This window comes from Triticum dicoccoides, chromosome 3B (assembly GCF_002162155.2).
Source record: "Triticum dicoccoides isolate Atlit2015 ecotype Zavitan chromosome 3B, WEW_v2.0, whole genome shotgun sequence".
Classification (NCBI taxonomy): domain Eukaryota; kingdom Viridiplantae; phylum Streptophyta; class Magnoliopsida; order Poales; family Poaceae; genus Triticum; species Triticum dicoccoides.
The window spans coordinates 801,802,951-801,822,426 of record NC_041385.1 but is presented as its reverse complement, the minus strand read 5'-3'; the positions used below and the strand labels follow the sequence as shown (position 1 = coordinate 801,822,426).

Here is a 19,476-nt window from a genome sequence, read left to right as displayed (position 1 = left end):
ATTAGATGTGTAGTAATTAATTTGTTTATATTATGTTAGATTTTTTTGCTAGATTAATTAGATTTTTTTTGTTAGATTAGATGTGTAGTAATTTAGATATGTAGTTGTTCATAGATTTATTTTGTTAGATTACATTTTTTTTGTTAGATTAGATGTGTAGTAATTAATTTTGTTCATAGAATTTTAATGATTTTTTTGTTTATAGTATTTAGAAAAAGGAAAAAAATAAGAAGTAGTTTATATATAGTTGATCTAGCTAGTTGATTTAATAAACTAATTTATTTTACTATATATAGAAGTAGTTTGTTTTTAGTAAGTACTACTTATTTATTTATAGTAAGTGCTTAGTAGTTGAACTAGATAGTTGATTTAATTAATAAAACTACTTTTATTTAACTATATATAGAAGTAGTTCCCGCATTGACGTCGGTGATGCCTATCCCGCATCCTCGTCGTCGTCGACTCGGCGGTGGAGGCCTGCTTGATCAGGGCCATGTTCGGGACTGGGCTCCGCCGGGCTGGTATTGGGAGGTGCTACCTTCCGGGGGACGTAGGTTGGTGAGGAGGCAGCCCGTTGTTGACCCGATCCTTGTTTGGTGGCGGTCGCGTGGGCCAGTGACGGTGGTGAGGCATCCGGACACCGCGGAGGTGGTACGTCACCGTGTCAGCGAGGAGGACGAGCATGTCCGTCGCTACATGGTTGCATTGGTGGGCAGGTTTGACAATACCTGGCAGGTTCTTCAGGGATCTCACTGGAGCTATGATCATGTGATGGTTCCTTATCTTTGGGTGTCCACCGCCCGCGTCGATACCCGTCGGGCGCTATGGTTCTAGTTGTATTAGTGATAATATTCGACGATGTACGGACACCAAGAGATGATGTACTTTTGCTTATAATTATTGAATGCATGCTAATTTGAATACTATACTTTATTTTATGATTTGGTTTTGTTATGATTTGTTTTGCTTATTGAATGCTCATATTGGATAAGTTCTCCTTCATTCCCGTGTGCTAGACAATTTGATATAATAATGCATTCGGGAATGAAAGGAGGAGCTACGTACATCGATCATCGATAGTCAACCCGTGATTAATAATAATGATCTAGTTTAATATTTGAATTATGAACGTAGGCCGGAAATGTCGTACTCATCGGACGATGAAAACCGCCCGGGGGAGTGCGACTGGTGCCACGACGACCGAGGTATCTGCGACAGGTTCATTGAGCTGGACGAAGATCGCCGCTTCAGCATTAAGCTCGAGGAGACCTTCGATGTTCATACGGTACGCAACCGACGATAATAGTTTTTTTCGTAATTACTCATGACTTCAACTATTTTAATCATGACAATATTTTTCATCTTTTCCAATTCGACTAGCTTATCCCATGCTTTGCAAGACGCTATGTCTTGGAGAGGATGGGTTTTGAAGACCATGAAAGTTTCGAAACCAAAAAAAATATCCTAAGTACCCATCATGGTGTGGATTTTCAAGTAAAGTTGTACAATGCTCAGAGTGTAACCATTTTGGTTGCAAAAATTGGAAAGCACTTTGCAAGATGTATGGTTTTGATGAGGGTATGCTTGTTACCATGGATCTTGGTGATCCTACAATCGAGCAAGAGAGACCTACGATTTTCGTCCTTGTGGATACACCTCCAATTCTTCCCCCATGTGAGCTTAACATAGTTATTAAGTAATTTATATTGTTTATTTCAAAATAGTTGACAACTTATTCTCCATTGACAGCTTATTTTCATTCTTCAAAGAATGTAGACAGAACCTGCTACACCGAAGGCTCCGAACTAACTTATCAGGAGAAAAATCATCTGGTCGCATTTTGTACTGATCTTGAGAATTACAATGTCTACAATCGAACTCCTCAACATTATGGTCAATACGTGCCACTAGTGCACGTGTTGAACTACGGTAACTACCATGGAGATACCCTGATAAGATTTTTTACTATTACGACCTCCGTGCATCTTTTTGCACACTTCTAAAACTAGTACATCATATCATTGCTAACTACGAAGTTATTACTATGTTTTTTAACAGATAATCCCGAATGATTGTGTGCCTCATCTGATGTATACACACGGTAGCCTTCATGTTTTGAACATACAACCAAGTCTTCCTACGAATCTGAACTGTCCATACCGGGTTTCTAAAAGAAGTGGAGACATGACAATCAAAGAATGGAAAAAATGTATGGACAGTCGTAAGGAGCTTCTTGGAAGCAACATTCAGCGAAGGGCAAAAATTGGAGACAGGATGATCGCCATTCTTCATAATGGAGAGTCAGGGTCTATATTGTTTTATGCTATTTTACCTTAAGGGTGTTTAGGTCCTACCTGATACTGATGATCATGTGTTAAGAACAATTATGTAGGGTTGGGTTCGATGACTATGAGGATGATGATCGTATGACTTATTATTAATAACGAGTAGAAGTTGTATGATGATGCATGATTAGTAGGACGAGTACTTGTTATTATATATGCTGATGTATGCGAGCATGCATGAGTTATTATATCAGCGGGTAAAATGAACATATATAGCAGTAGCATTGGTAAACTAAGGACGAAGATATAAGAGAGGACACTTCTCTCTATTAGCTAGCTAATATAACAACCTAAAAATAACCCCCAAAACCCCTAAAGCAGCCACTTTCCAAAAAAAACATGGACTTTTGGTCCCGGTTGGTGCCACCAACCGGGACCAAAGGCCCCCTGACTGGGCTCGGCGCACAGAGCCACGTGCAGGCACATTAGTCCCGGTTCTTGTTTGAACCGGGACTAATGGGTGGAGGTATTAGTAACGGCCCATTAGTCCCGGTTCATGAACCGGGACTAAAGGCCCTCACGAACCGGGACTATTGGGTGTTTTTCTACTAGTGATTGTAAATCCGAGTTTTTTTCGCAAATCAATTTGTTTTTCGCAACGCAATACACCTTATATTTTGGGTTTTTTCTCAAGAATCTATACACCTTATATCAAGGAATGGAGGGAGTATATTATTTCTGTTGCATAGATTGCTTCATGAGAGGCAAAGATAGGAAGAGAGATTCCAAAGGGAGCAAAGGCGGGAACATGAGCGCATGAAGTTTTTGCAGAAGCAATCTAGACGAGTTAGTCTTTTTAGTTCCTTTGAAATAAATTATAACCCAGACATAGTACTGTAGTATATGTAATTCTGTTTAGCATTAAGATATGTCTACATATTTGCAGGCAGAGAAACAAAGACAAAAGGAGGAATTCAGAAAAGAGAAAGAGATGACGAGGCAGAAGGCTGCTAATGAAAGGGCCACATCACGAAGAATTGCACGGGAGTATATGGAGCTTGTGGAAGATGAGCGCTTGGAGCTAATGGAATTGGCTGCGCAAAGCAAAGGGTTACCCTCAATGCTTTGTCTTGATAGTGACACATTGCAGCAGGTGGAGTCATTCCGAGGTATGCATATTAAGTTTAATTCTATCTTCTTAATACTACATGCCACCGAAGGTCACTTCTAATGTATTTGTAGGAGAGGCACCACCTCCTGACCATCCCAAAGTATTTGCAATGTTTAACTATTCTGCAAACATTTCTTTTGCAGTGTGCATGTGTTGCGAGCAGTGATCAGCATAGCTGATTCATCACTGCTGGTCCTTTTGGTGCGACTATGGCTGGACTATTGATCTTCATGATGAAGAAATGGCCATAGCCATGGGGATCTTCCTGTTGCAGGTAGTTTCGAAAACACTATTGTCAAATATAGTGGAAATTTTTGTGAATAGAGCCGAGAAACATTGGAATATATTAGGTGGCCAAGGCGCCAAGCATGGTTCTCAATTTGAGGAGTTGATTATCTTCTTTTTTAGTACTATTTTTGACTGCGCTTCTAATATAATTTGTCTTTGTTTACTGTCTACACTACAAGCTATGTTTTAGATGCTCGCAATGTGAATGATGTTGATTTATTATTTTGGTTTTAGATTTTGAAATATTTGATTTTTAGCCTTTTAATACTTTGAGCTCTGGAATAGTTATGGTGTGAATAATGTGATGATCGGGATCAAAGAGTTTTATGGTGTTTCTGCTCTGTTTTATGGTGTGAACAATTCATAATGTGATGACCGGGATCAAAGAGCTAAGTGACAGTTTGACTGATATCGGCGTGATGGCTAAGGTCGAGGCTGCCACGTACTGTACCACTGTCGCGCCCAACATCGAGGAGTGCGGCAGCACCGTGGCCAGGGCCATCGCGTCCGGTGCCAAGAACATGGCCAAGGGGATCCTATGGTGCGGGGTGGTAACTGTGGACAGGCTCCATTGGGCGAACGAGGTCAGCCCGGAGATGCTCGGGCATATCAAAATGTAGTGCTTTCTTTCTCAATTTTCACATCAAATGTGTTCCTAATTTGCAGTCAAGCAAACTTATTCAATAGGATTTGTGATGCATAAATTAGTAGATGATTTTGGGTTAATCCTGGTTGTGGTGGTGCAGGCTTCATGTGCGTATATGTGACTATTTGCTTATGATGAACTTGAGGACAGTCGTTAAGGTATTCATGGTGGAGGGAAAGGTTGATGTTGTTCTTGGTCCTATTTGTAAGTTTCTCACACTACTCTTTTTATTAACGCATGATTCCTTACGAAATGGTAACACTATCTCTATTATAAACTGAACACTAATGAGAATTGTACTTAATACTTCTGTGAGGACCACTTTTCTCAGCAGTTTCCTTATAATGTTTTCCTTCATTTCCAATGGACTGGTGAGATGCAACCTGCATGGAATTCAAGGAAGAAGGGCATTTCGAACGAAGAAATCAGATGGTTAGAACACTGTTTATTTCCCTTTGCCCTTTGCATAGTAGCGAGTACTCTGTAGTTTACCCATTTCAAAAATACTTATTCAAATCCATGGAAAATTTCCTATTCATGCACTGTTGATTGTAGCTGTAAGATGCTAAGATAGGAACGACGATGTAGGTTTATCCCTCCCATCAGATTTGTTCCTACAACCGAATCTCCATGATGCTATACTGCTTCTCTCTAATTGTTCCTACAACTGAATCATCCATCTAATTATTGCATCTAAGTATAACTGTCTTTGTCAGTTGCATAATGTCCATCATATGGAATAATGGTCTGATGTTTGTATTAGAATGGCTTGGCTATGTTTTATCTTTTTTGGGATCATCTTTTGTACCAGTACCATGCAGAATCATTTAATTAAGGCTCTTGGCGTTTTTAATAATTATAGCTACTTCTCTATTTCTGCCCATAATGCATTACTCCGCAACTGTGGATTTTATTTCTTGGTTCCAAGTTCTGAATACGCATCAATCCAGCATCTATTCTTGACCCTGTAGATGAATTTATCCCTGGATGTTTATGCCCGGAAGGAGGAGGCATACCAATGATAGTTTGAATCAAACTAATAGAGTACGCCACCATCAATTATGGTGTCGAGCGACTAAAATGTAATGAACTGGTAGTGCAACTGTTGACCTCCTTGAAACTAATCACGTTCTTCGCTCTTGAACTCATGCAGTAGACAAGCAACTCTTCTTTTATAACTGCAGACAAGTATGACTCCATACCCTTAAATTGCATGCACTATTCTCAGGGTCGTTGAATACATAATGTAACCCCACATAAATGGTTAGGACTAGCTAAATTTTATTTATCTTCAATTCCCTACCAAAATATTCCTACTGCATATGTTAGGAAGGATCTATAAGAGTTGCTGCTATGTATATGTTGTTGAAACCTCCAATGTAGTTAATCTCCGGCTCTTATCATCTTTCTTTGTTCAAGCCCTTGAGAGAATGCTTTTAAATTTATGAACTGAATATAGTTCAAGATTTAGTGAAAATGCACAGTGATCTTTACAACTTATCTATTTCTTTTTTCTGTGAGACTTCTTCGAAAGATAATAATTTGTTACTACAAAATCTTTGAAACCTGACACCACTCATGTAATTGGCCATTATTTTTTTGTCTTAAAGTCCCATGTCTTATCGCTAATTGCAGCATTGTTTTCACCATAGGAGAAAATCAGTCTGCCAATATTATTTTCCTACTATTTGATATACACATGTTTACATAAACTGTACCAGTTGCATGGATGTACCAATTGTTATCCAGCAAGCTTTGAAAGTTAACATAAAGAATTTGCACCCTAGGATAATTGCAAGGAAGGTGTGACCAAAACCACATCTACCTTTTCTAATGTTGTTATCCTACTAGGTGCTCCGCAGGACACGCATAGCCGCCGCCACACCACACCGCAGAGACGGACGAGGATGTGATGCTGCTCCTTCTTGTGGTGTATGCGTCGGCGTGGCTTGTGGTAGTGAGTCATATCCTCGTGGGTAATGCTATTTGAAGACCATTCAAGTGATTTAAAAGAGAAGATGTCCAGAATGTAACGAGGTTGAAGATGACGATCAAAAGATTGACGTATTAAGCGACTGTCAAGATGCCAATAATGCTTGCCCCCTGCCATTATTAGTAATACCCTTGCTCTTCTTTATGAAATTTTTCCTATTATATATTGATGCATCAACTATCATTGTAGATCGTGAGATCCCTATTTACATGGATGACTCAGCGGGTGGCCTGTACAGAGTTGCGTGGCAGGCATATGTTCCCAGCCACCTTATCAATTGTAGGCTTAGAATGATTTGCTTCGGCCCAAGTGTTGTTCGTCGACGATTACTTTGTATGTCCATGGTGATTCTGAATTTAGAGGACACGTATGTTTTGGTAGGAAGTGTATTGTTCTTATGTTTTTTCCTGGTGTATATTGACTCGTGCAGATTATGAAATCCCTATTTAATGGATCGCTCGGTGTTGTCATGTATGAATGCATATGCTAAATCTGGATTCCTACTAATTACCTGCTTGACCAAAATGTTGGGACCGGCACTCTTGCGTCAAGACGCGATCCTGATCTAGTGTATTAATAACACAGCTGATCAATTTGGATAGAGGATTTACGGAACAAAATTAAAGCAAGGTTCATCTAAACGTAAGGACACCCCGACCCCCACCCCAATGATAGATTTAGCACAAAACAAGCATGGTAACAGTAACAATGACTAGCATTGTAGAATGCAAAATTAACTACCAAATCTAGTGGACAATAGGGGGGTTGAGAATGTTTTGCTGAGTGAATTTCCAATAGCAAAGGGATCTGTTTTTACTAGGAGATTCATGCCACGTCGCTGAAATCACCCATTCCCAAAAAGATATATGTCGCTTCAAACACCTCAAAACACTTGAAACCCTAACCGTAAAATATACCATCAGAAAATAGATGGGAATGGGAAATGCCCGCAACCAACCCCTTCCCGCAAACCACGAATCCGGGACGTACAAAACTACCATGAAATCGGACATGCATGTGAAATGGGACCAAAGCAAAAGCAAATCCCACCCCGATTAAGTGCCATGAGATGCCTCCCTCATCCGACCAAGCAAAACGGCGGTGACCAGGACATGAACACCATCATCGGCGACCATCAGAAGCATACAAAAAACAGGTAACATGTTGGGGGCGGGGGAGGGAATGTGTCTCACAGGGAGGACTCGCCGCCATCCGCCATGAAGCAACCACCGCGGGTCGAGCAAACAACAACGACAGAGCAGGGAGAGCAGAGAGTTATGGCGGAGTGGAGTGTGGTTACCCAAAAACAACACATGGGAGACCTGAAATGAATTCATGGGGGTTGGCGACCTTTCGCTAGATTCTGTCAGGTTGAATTTGCTTGGACCCGCGCGTCATCGACCTTTTCCGCACGCGCCGAACCACTCACCCCGATCCTCTCACTCCTAATGCTTCGCTCGGGATCGATTTAACACACACTGAATGAGGCGCGTCGGATCGAAATCGAGTGGTATCGAATGCAGTCGGTCAAAACACAAAAATGATCTTGTGTGTCACATACATATTTCAATATTTAAATATATGAACCTAAGTCACAGCTATGTTGGTAAAACACTCATATTTGTAAATGTTTCAACATTTGATTGTAATTTTTCCTTGCAAAACTCAAACAATATTTTATTCTTATATATTATGATAAAAGGTTAAGATGGTACAACGTGTTATCCTAGTTTTAAAGCTGGACCGGACCAAGATGTAAAAGGCTATTTTATTTTTATATATTTTTCCTTGCCGTTTTGGACGCTGTTAAGCGTGACTGTAATCGTGTTTTGACTGAGTGTACAAGAATTATTATTCCGAAAAAAAAAAGCTGGACCGGACCAAGATGTAAAAGGGTATGCAAAAGCTGGACCGGACCAACATGTAGGTAACCGAGTAGCGCAAAATCTGGACGGAGATATTCAGCTAAATCGAATCAAAGCAATCAAACCGGAAAAGAAAATCTATATATGGCGACCCGATCCGATCCGATGTCGGCGGTAGTGGTTGAGGTCGCATGAAGATGGAGTCTGTGACGGAGGAGATCCTGCGCCAGATCCTGCTGAGGCTGCCGACGAGGGACGTCGGCCGCGGCCGCTGCGTGTCACAGCAATGGCGCGGTCTCCTCACCGACCCGTACTTCATCGGCCTCCACGCCCACGCCGGCCACGTCGTCTCCGGCGCCGCCGCGGAGGCGCTGCTCGTGTCCAAGACCCATACCCTGGGGTGGAGCCCTGAGCTGACAGTGTTCAACGTGTCCACGGCGGCGACCATGTCCGTCGTGGCCGGCCACCCGGACGGGTACAGCCCCACAAACGCCTGCAACGGCTTCCTCCTCCTCGCCGCCAACAACTTCATCTGGATGCCAGTCTTCGTATGCAACCCCATCACCGGCGACAAGCTACGGGTCCTGCCGCCGCCCATGAGCGAGACCGACTTGCGCATCCACGGTCACGGGTACGCCATGGGGTACAGCCCGTCGACGCGGCAGTACAAGCTCTTCCGCCTCTCCTTCTCCGCCTACGACGGTGTGCACCAGAACTACGTCCACGTGCTCACCCTGGGCGGCGCCGATGGCGGCATGTGGCGCCGGCACCGGGGGCTCTACCGGTGCCACCGGATGGGCTCATGGCCGGCGCTAATCGACCACAAACTGCACGTGTTGTGTATGAAGTGGGAGCATGATACGAAGCCCAACAGGCTGCTGGTGGTCGACGTGGCCAGCGAGACGCACCGCATGTACTGTCTCCCAGGGTACAATGCCGAGGACGCCGTGGCCAACGTCCTCGACCTGCATGGCCGGCTGTGTGTCGCCGTGCACGAGCTCGGTCCGCGCCGCGGCAAGCTCTATTTCTGGGTCGTCCGGCCGCAGGGGCCGCATGGCTGCTTGTACCTTTCGCCGCTCATCTGGGAAATGCGCTACAGCTTCGACATGGGCGCCACCAGCTTCATCAGCTTGCATGTCCTGACCCCATCATGTGCCTGGCTAGACGTTGACGACGGTATGCTCTACTACCTGTACGGCAACTGTGTTTACAAGCACGATACCACGAAAGGACGCCGGCGGCAGGGCTGCAGGAAGGCATGGGACCACCAGCTCCAGCTGTTGTTGCCGAACGACCGCTGGTGGAACTTCTTCTGTGGCTACCGCCCCAACCTACTCTCGCCGCACGATCTCGCCATTGCCCCAGAGAAAGATGAAGAACGGTTCGAGCACCGGGTGCTACATGCTCTCCGATGCCATAAGTCGTCAAAAACTTGTGGCGACTCGCCACAGATTGACGACGGCAAACTAGCTGCTAAGTTGCAATCAGAGTCATTGATGTTATCAATCAAGTAAAAATAGTTGGTACGCTAGGTCATTTGTTTAGCCAATTGGAACTTTTCAATAAAAGTTAGCAACATTCATACAACATGTGTACACCATTACCATGTCAGATTTCGGATTCAAAGTCGACGCATGAGACACGACTCAGCAATTATCACGAACGGTCTCTAGATTTGTCTATCTTTCTTTGTGAAGTTGTGAGTTGATTTTGGATGTGAATTGTTTTGAGAAGAAAAGAGAACTTTATGTATTATTGACAGAGCTACTTCCATCATTATCGCAAGCTCTAACATAGCTTGAGATTTCAATCAATCCTCTTATTGATGAGAATTTGAGGGCATCACGTAGATGGTCCACTAGGTCCTTTGTTTAGCCAACTATTTTTTTTATAAAATTAAAACATCTGTGTATACCGTGTCACAAGTCTGGTTCAAAATCGACTCAGATGTATGACCCACACGTCATAGCACGAAAGTCCCCGTCAATGAACCCCTCTCTCGACCGACTGGCCTATCCTCCCCGACGTGATAGAATCTCACATATGGTCACACGAAGAAAGACAAAAAAACATCGACTCATGGGGCCAGAGGCTACACACACGGAAGAATTTCATGGACATTTACAGGGCGTGCTGACGTGGAAAGTAGTGATTGGAAAGAAGAGGTGAAGCGGGATCCACCCCCATGAAAATCAGGGGAGTTTAGCAGTAAGTTGGAAGGGGTCCATTGCAGCTCCGTGCGTGTAGCATTTTTGCCTGTCATTGTGTGCACATGGTGAGTACGCATGCAAGTTTCACTAAAACTCGTCCAAGCAGCCTGGAGCTCTCAGCCTCACACAAATTGATCAGAATTCACTACTCACTAGCAAGGCTACCAGTTAGTCGATGACGATTTGAAAAGCAAAATAGTCACAACTTGTTACCTTCAAAAGCGCTAAACTGCATGCATGACCCACATTAGATTTCCAGTGTGGTTTGGAATGGGGATTGGATGCAAGGGCCCTCGATTTCAAAAGCATAAGGAACTTAGGGGTCGAACCTAAATAGTGGTGTTCGAGCTTTGTTCGCAAGTCATAAGACTTTCCAGTGCCTCATTCGAGGATTCAACATGGTCCAGAATGGTGCGTGAGAGGCTCGAATTTGTCATTAATTAATACACATTTAAAATATTCCAGGGAGAAGTTAATTTGAAAAACCAAATCTTGTACCCCGAAGTTTCAAGTACTAATTAAGATGCTTTTGCGTGATACTTTTATGGTTAGCTAGATGAAATGGTGGCCTAGCATGGTATCTGTTGTCCAATTCCTTTTGAACATGCTGGAGATGATCCTCGACCAGTTGGTGCGTGGCCCCGCATAGTCCTATTTTATTGTGGTTCTTACTTTCAGTGTTGTGTTGTTTTAGATTGGATTTTCGCCCCTTGTAATGTTTGCGCCTTGCACAATCGCTTACACACAATGTCTCACCACGTTTTTAGGAATAGCTAGTTATTAGGAATAGCTAGTAAGGAATAGCTAGTTATTGGAGAACAAGAGATGATCTCTTGGCACAATATGTCCCACCACGTTTTTAGGAATAGCTAGTTATTGAAGATAAGGCTAAGAGATGACCCATTGTAGATATTTTTTTTGTCATCTCTAAATTACATGCATGACTTAAGATAAGACTATCTTATCAACTGTTGTACATGCCCTAACCAACTAAGCATCTCTAACAGTTAACCGTGCCACTGCCATTACAATGCGTTGTCCAGGACTATGAGCACCACAACCTGGGGGTTTTCCCACCCAGTCATCTTGTATATTTATACTTGGCCTTATCATATACTTTCATGTTTTCTCGTGGCGTTTTTCTCTTGGACCGCCCGCACAAGTTTCACACAAACTCGTCCAAGCAGCCAGGAGCTATATATCATCCTTGACACAGATTGATTTGAGTTCAGTACTCACTAGCAGGGGCGGGCCCACCTCAATTCAAGGGTATTCAACTGAATACCCATTATTTTTGTCAAAGTACTAGGTATATAGATAGCGTATATCATATGTGTGTACAAGAAAAAACTAAATCTATGACGTGCCAGCGAACTAATTCAGGCCGAAAACAGAGGCTAGCCCAGCTTTGCTATTCTCCTCCCACGCCATCCACGACATTGGCCCATAGGCCCAAAACGCTTTAGGCTGCAATCGTGTGCACGCATCCATCGCTGATTCAGTTTTACCATCGCCAAAAACGATACGAACCGGCTCCGCCCTTCCCTGTTCCCCAAATTCTGCTCCCAAGCAAGCCGCCAGGCAGCCGGCTGATTGTCGCATGCATGCACGGCGGCAAGCACCGGCGGGCGGCGACGCGGCGCACCATCCAGATTCCGGCGGCATGATATCCGACACTCGCCCCTATGATACTGATCTTTACATGCATCGGTCTTCAATTTTGAAGCCCTAGGTTCAACTAGCAGTAAGTATTTTCTGTTCATCGAAAATAGATGTGTTCATGTGGCCTAATACATTACCACTATCAAAATTGGGATCTGGGGTAGCTCCCCATGCTGATTCTTAGTTGAACTAAATTCATCTTGCTAATGAGACATTGGTTATTGATTTTTCTCTGTATCTCACGCCGTTTAGTTTTTTCAAAATATTGTTAAGAAGCTAATAAAAAATATCCCCGCAAAAAGAGCTAATAAGAAATATGGGGCAAAATTAGTTGAATGACTGCTTGATTACATTTATGGAAAAAAAAAATTCTTGCAAGTTAAGGAAAATGACATCATCACTCATTTTCAAAGCATCAAGGATCAGAAAGTTATCCTCTAATCTTAAGTTCTTTTACCATTTTTTATTTTCTATCTCTATATTCTTAGATGTTGCCACTTCTGCACTTCGATATGTTGAACAAATAGTATTTCTATATGGTGTAGAATTTGAAGTTATGATCAATTATGTAAATCTATTATATTAGGATACATCTTTATGTATTATCCAATTTGTATAACTGGTACTAGAATCAATTGTATACACCAAACAAGGCTTTACTCTTTCAAAAAACTGCCTTTGAAATTTTGAATACACACTCTTGAAATCCTGGGCCCGCCCCTGCTCACTAGCAACAGTACCGGCTAATCGATGACGACTTGAAAAGCAAAATAGTAAGACTTGAGTACCTTCAAAAGTGCCCGAGTGCCTGCACGACCAACGGGAGGGATCCATTGTGGTTCAGAATGGTAGGTTGGATGTCATAAGTATAAGGAACCTGGTGATCTAATGTCCCAGCCTGAACGGTGGTCTTCGGCCTCGGTTTGCATGTGGTAAGACTTTCAGGCACCTCACTCACGGATTCAACGTGGTCTAGAACGGTGCGTGTGAGGCTCGAATGCGCCAATGACAACTAAAGCTTGTAAATCATCCCTAAGTTCCAAGGAATAATCAAGATGCTTCTACATGATACTCCTGGTTAGCTAGACAGAAAGAATTGTAAGACCGCACCACAATGTCTATCATGGTTTGATAAATCCTTTTTTAGATAAAAGTTTTTTGTTAGAAAAAATGACAAAACTTGATATGACTAACATAATGTATGAAAAACTTCTTTCCACTTCCTATGTTAAGATAACAGCTTGCCTTCAAAGTATCTCAAGCGGACCAAAACAACCCGCTACTCCCTCTACTCTGGTGCACACACGCTTTTATGTGGTCGATTTGACTAACCCAATGTGTTACTCCCTCTGTTCCAAAATATAAGAATGTTTTTGACACTAGTGCCCAAAATATAAGAATGTTTTTGACACTACACTGCATATCACTGGATTCTTCATATGCGTACAGTTTCTGAACTTCTAAATTTCATCACATATAACAGATGTTTGAATAGTCAACCTGTCAACCTAGAGGCAAACGCAAGCCCTATGCATCATCCTACCGGGGTCCGTATTATAAATTACTGCCCGGTTTGAGGTGGCGTGACGCTATCCTTTTTCCTTTTTGAGAAGAAACTCAAGGGCATTACGTACAAATTACCGCCTGGAGTATCTGATACGCCACTTGGTCGATAAGGAGGCATATATTCCCCTCCCCTTTTCCCGTGATGGTGGTGGGCGTGCGTCGCCTCGCCGGCCATGCATGCGCCCGCGTCGATCACACGCAGCATACCATATGCGCACGGCGGCGTCGCGGTCCATCGGTGATCCCCGGCCCGACGGGAAAGCTCAGCGCCTCCCGCTTTAAAACCCCTCACCCCGGCCCCGTACGCACGCAGCACCTGCAGCACGCAGCCACAGGCACAGGCAGCCCACAGTCTCGCTGCACGTTCCACTCACGATGGCGAGCCTCAGCGTGCCTCCGGTGCTCACGTCCCCACGCCACGACGCCATCGCCCTCCACAGGGCCTTCAAAGGTACGCGCACACACACACAACATACAAGCCCAGCTACCTACGATTCCTTTCATCCTCCTGTCTAGCAACGACGGCCGTGTTTTCCAGGTTTTGGGTGCGACAGCACGACGGTGATCAACATCCTGGCGCACCGGGACGCGGTGCAGCGCGCGCTCATCATGCAGGAGTACCGGGCCATGTACCGGCAGGACCTCTACCACCGGCTGTCCACCGAGCTCAGCGGGAACCACAAGGCATGCAAACTGCAAAAATGATCACACGGCACATACCATGCAAAATTGTGCACCGCTCGATGCAGAGGCTAGGCTTAATGGCTTATCCTCCTTTTCGGAAAAATTAAACATATCATGCAAAATGATAAGACACACACACAAGCACACACAACATGGTATTGCTCTCGAAATGACTTGGTCTGTTTGTGTGTGGCGGTTCCTTCTGCAGAAGGCGATGCTGCTGTGGGTGCTGGACCCCGTGGGCCGCGACGCGACGATACTGAACCAGTCCCTCAACGGCGACATCACCGACCTGCGAGCCGCCACGGAGGTGATCTGCTCCCGGACGCCGTCGCAGCTGCAGATCATGAAGCAGGCCTACCGCGCCCGCTTCGGCTGCTACCTCGAGCAGGACATCACCGAGCGCACCTACGGCGACCACCAGAAGGTACGTCTTCGATCGTTCGCATCCACGTCACGATTTTTTTTCTTCTCTCTGTACGTGTCAGAATCTACCATTATATCGGCTGTTGATGATGGCTGGATGCAGCTTCTGCTGGCGTACCTGGGGATCCCGCGGTACGAGGGCCCGGAGGTGGACCTGGCGGCGGCGGCGCGCGACGCAAGGGAGCTGTACCGCGCCGGCGAGAGGCGGCTGGGCACCGACGAGCGCGCCTTCATCCGCGTCTTCACCGAGCGCAGCTGGGCGCACCTCGCCGCCGTCGCCGGCGCCTACCACCACCTGTACGCGCGCTCTTTGGAAAAGGTAATGCTTCTTTTCTCCAGCCCCCTACATCTTCCAGCTTCCTTCATTTTCCACGTACAATCAGGCCTAGAAAGTAACGCTCCGGTTCCAACCGATTTGAGACTGCGACACTTATTTTGAATCGGAGGGAGTAATAAAAAGGGCATCATCTATTGCTTGCACAGGCCGTGAAGAGCGAGACGTCGGGGACTTTCGAGTTGGGGCTGCTGACGATCCTCCGGTGCGCCGAGAGCCCGGCGAGGTACTTCGCCAAGGCGCTGCACAAGGCGATGAAGGGGCTGGGCACCAGCGACACGACGCTGATACGGGTGGTGGTCACCAGGGCGGAGGTGGACATGCAGTACATCAAGGCCGAGTACCACAAGAAGTACAAGCGCTCGCTCGCCGACGCCATCCACTCCGAGACCTCCGGCAACTACCGCACCTTCCTCCTCTCCCTCGTCGGCCGCGACCGCTAACACGATCTCAGCACCAAGACCACCTTGCTGATAGACCTGTGGGTCTACCTGTGTATATACATCTGTTTCTTCCGACTGTATGGAACAACTCCAGTGACAAAGCGGCGAGGGGCGAACGCTATGGCTACTGCTCACTATGTTCATGTTACCACTGAAATGAAATTGACAGCTACTGTCTTTTTTTATCACTCTATGCCTCAACATAGCCACGGAGGACACCTCCATTTACAGCACAACACCACAACCTAGCCCGCACTCGCCGGCATTATTGCCTTATTCGTTACTACGAGCATACAACACAGGATGCCGAAAGTTCAGGGACGCGAGGATACCTTACACTAGACCGGGATAACTATACACGGATTCATGTCCTCTACTCGAAATAACATACTCGACAAGCGGTGACTCGCACACGACACGCTTTAGGCAGCATATATAACACAACAACAGCAGGGCAGCGAGGCGGAAACATCACGCGATAACAGACAGCGCTGTGTAGCTAAACCACTTGCTGCTATCTTAGTCAGTCTATGGACTTCTGCCCCACACTCCGAGAAGTTGAATACGACTGCATAGCAGAGGTCGTCATGCCGATTGAGTGCTTGGTAAGGTCCAGGCTCTTCCTTGCGGCAAACCAAATCATCCAAAAGAATCCGATCCAGCCTGCACCAGATTTTATCACGTTAGCGCAGCTGATATTGGTAAAAAAAAACTTCGGACGTGAAAGTTGCATTAGAGATATTATTCCTGTGGAATCAACATGACCATTCTATGCTAACTTTTCCAGATATGAAGCATCAATAAAGGAACAATAATTTGGGAACATATTCCAAACGACTGGCCGATTGCAGCTCTGCCTTAAACTGACAATGTATTCCACACGGAATAGGCAGACCGCATCTCTGCCTTAAACTGACACTATATTGCACATGACTGGCCGACCACGTCTCCCCTTTCATAAAGTTCCATGGCATGGAGAAGTTGATTTGGACAGCTAAAGCTTGTAAATCACCCCTACGTTTCAAGAACTAGCTAAGATGCTTCTACATGATACCCCTGGTTAGCTAGACAAAAACAAGTCTAAGACCAAACGGTGTCTGTTACAACAAAACTTAACTAGCATAAAAACTTCTTTCTGCTTCCTCTGTCAACAGTTAGGCTCCGAAAGTACATAAGTTAACTAACAACAACTTGCTATCTTAAATTACTGTTACAGAGCTAATGTTGTTAGTACATAAAATCCAGTTCATCTTAATTGCAGGAATACAGGTTAATGCCAATGAGTCCACTGGAAAGTTGAGAAGGCAAATAGGTAAAGTAATAACCAGTACTAAATTGGAGAGCAAACATGCAAGAACAGAGTCCCTGTTTCTGATCTAAATTCACGGGCAAGAGTATAAAATGGGCATAATCCGGCTGCAACGGTAAGTATTTTTTATCTACATACCCAATAAAAGTACAGGTTGTGTCGGGACACTTATCACTTTTTTTTATGGAAATAACTCTTTAGCATAACCACCCATCAAATCGCATCTGATGAATGGCTGTAAAAACGGTGGAAGTTTCCTAATAGTTCTTAGTTACGTTTTATTTGTCTTCATGGTAATACCTCACTCCTCTACATCTCTCCACAATCTCATCTCCTTCCCTCCTTTGTCTACTCAATGGCACACTTTAGTGGCAATTGGGGAAAATTATGATCATCAGCAAGGATGGAAGGAGCTACTCAATGGCACAGTTTAGTGCCTATTAGGGGAAGTTAATAATCATCAGCAAGTATGAACGGAGCTATTCTTTTGGTCAACATTGTAACATTCTTTCAATCATCTACTCGGTGCCAACTCAGATAACGCATCATATGTTGCGAAAATGAGTAAAGGAGCATCACATGTGCAAGAAAGCTAGTAACTGGAGAACACGGCACTCAAGAACACAACAGTCTGAATTAATAATTCACTAAAAATCACATACCACAATGTAAAGAAATAATCATGCTTCCTCATTTATAAGTCACTTTAGAAGTTACATGAAGTGGATTAAATAAATCCTGCTATCATGAATTGCTTTACAAAGATTATATGTTCCTCTTAATAAAAGAAATGCAATTTCAATGCAAATGGCTTGGACACTAAGGCAAGAGCATAGGCAATTTATGGCTCTATTAGTAGGCCATGCAAGCTGGATTCCGATCTAATTACACAGGCAGAAGTATGAACAGAAACAGTCCAGCCGCAAAGTTATCCAATGCACTAACACTATCTAAATTAACTAAAGAAGAAGAGTACTTTCAATGCTTAGCTCATTGGTTTTGTGATGACAAGATGGTTGAGAACATCACCAGTATAAGGAATTTTTGGCTAGTCCTAGATATACTCTTCATAATGGTGATGCACCAAGTAGGTATTTGAAGGAAAACTATTAAAACACTTAAATTGATGCCTAACTAATGATCATTATGCCCCTAGAAGTTGCATACAACAATACAATCATTTAAACCTCGAGTAAATTATTTGTTATTTTGTCTCCAGGATATATAAACAAAGCGACAGAGAGATGGCATACCAGTAGCAATCATGACTCCAACAATTGCAGAGATAACAGTGGCAGAGATGACGAATATGGCAATTGATACTGCTCCGACATACACTGCAACCAAGCAAGCAAAAAACAAGGCCAGGAATCCTCCAGCAGCTGCCAAGGACATAAGAACTGAAACAATAATGGCATTAGCGGTCGCGACCAGCAGGAAGGACATGAAAATCAGCAGGCCAGTCAGTGATATCATCGTGATTGTTCCGACCTGCAACGGATGAAAAGGTGATTAATTATCTGTGCGGGTTTAGTATTCTATTCTGACCATAAATATGATCCAACATCGATGGGATTATGGCATATCAAGTAGACAAACAGACGGTATATTCCATACCTAAAATGATTCCTACATACAACATTGATGGGCTTACACACCATATCGATATATAAATCTACCATGTTTTCAAGAACGACCAAGTACAAATTGGTGGTACTGACACAGATTGATGAATTTCATATGAGCGCTGATAGATGGATTTCACATGACGGTTAATCCATTCTCTAATACTGCATCCAACAAATTTTTGGCACATTTTCCCTAGATTACATAACATTTCTAGGACCTCGAGTGCATCAGTTGCTACGGTGTTAAACAGTGTCTGGGACGGATCGGAAAAGGAAAGCATGGGGCGCGCAGGGGCAGGCTCACCGAGATGACGAGGATGGCGCGGAGGCCGCTGCCCTGCTTGGTCCAGGCGAGCAGGTCGCGGGCCGAGTTCCTGGAGGCGTCCCGCAGCCGCGGCGCGGCCTCGCAGGTCGCCGCGCGGAGGCGCCGCAGCAGCGGATCCCCGCCGTCGCCGGGCCGCGGCCAGACGCCGTCCACGAAGCCGCGGAGCACCGCGGGGAGGGTGTCCTCGGAGACGCCGCCGGAGACCTCGACGGCGCGGGCGTCGTCGGAGGCCTCGCCGTTGGCCATCTTGCCGTCCGCCGCCGCGTCGGATTCGGCCAGCCCCAGGCGCGGCGAGAGGTCGTCCATGGGAGAGGGAGGAGGGGAACGGACAGGCGGGTCGGGGGTGGGGCGGTGCTGTGCTGTGCTGGTCGTAGTGGATTGAAGGCGGGTTGCTGGTGACACGTGCCGCTTTGCGCCGGGACGGGCGACACGTAGGCGGTGTACGTGTGCCGCCTGGTGGCCCCTGCCTCGTCACTGCGGCCCTGTTCGGCGACACCGCGACAGGTTCGCCTCCACGTGGCGTCGGTGCTGAACGCTGCTGCCGCTTGTTGTTAAATGCGCTCATGCAACGCACATGTAATCTTAATCCGGTTTGAAGATATACCTGATTTTTGTTTAGATTAGAAAAGTACCTGATCCTA

The 19,476-nt window shown here is 44.9% G+C and overlaps 3 protein-coding genes across 5 annotated transcripts in view; 2 read left to right on the top strand and 1 right to left on the bottom strand.

Annotated features, from left to right (window-relative positions):
• LOC119282339 (homeobox-DDT domain protein RLT2-like) overlaps window positions 1-4,907 on the top strand; it is a 17,631-nt gene extending 12,724 nt beyond the window's left edge. Inside the window, exons 2-5 of one of the 3 annotated variants that reach the window (XR_005138709.1) lie at window positions 3,035-3,131; window positions 3,232-3,454; window positions 3,600-3,730; window positions 4,491-4,907. Coding sequence is in view for 1 of the 3 variants with exons in the window: in XM_037562597.1 (XP_037418494.1) it covers window positions 3,102-3,131; window positions 3,232-3,454; window positions 3,600-3,622 (276 nt within the window). In the remaining 2 variants the exon portion in view is untranslated. Of the gene's footprint in view, window positions 1-3,034; window positions 3,132-3,231; window positions 3,455-3,599; window positions 3,819-4,172; window positions 4,244-4,490 lie in introns of those variants that run through there. The other 2 variants (XR_005138708.1, XM_037562597.1) reach the window with 2 other exon arrangements.
• A 9,079-nt stretch (window positions 4,908-13,986) lies between these two features.
• On the top strand, window positions 13,987-15,761 carry LOC119278579 (annexin D5-like). The gene is made up of 5 exons (XM_037559908.1): window positions 13,987-14,137; window positions 14,225-14,370; window positions 14,579-14,797; window positions 14,900-15,115; window positions 15,280-15,761. The coding sequence occupies exons 1-5, from the start codon at window positions 14,062-14,064 to the stop codon at window positions 15,571-15,573; spliced, it is 951 nt and encodes a 316-aa protein (XP_037415805.1). The 5' UTR covers window positions 13,987-14,061; the 3' UTR covers window positions 15,574-15,761.
• LOC119278580 lies at window positions 15,731-19,183 on the bottom strand. Its single transcript, XM_037559909.1, has 3 exons — window positions 18,815-19,183; window positions 18,136-18,373; window positions 15,731-16,236 (listed from the first exon to the last, which is right to left on the bottom strand). Exons 1-3 carry the CDS (start codon window positions 19,139-19,141, stop codon window positions 16,097-16,099), a joined length of 705 nt encoding a protein of 234 aa, XP_037415806.1. The 5' UTR covers window positions 19,142-19,183; the 3' UTR covers window positions 15,731-16,096.
• Between the last annotated feature and the right edge of the window lie 293 nt (window positions 19,184-19,476).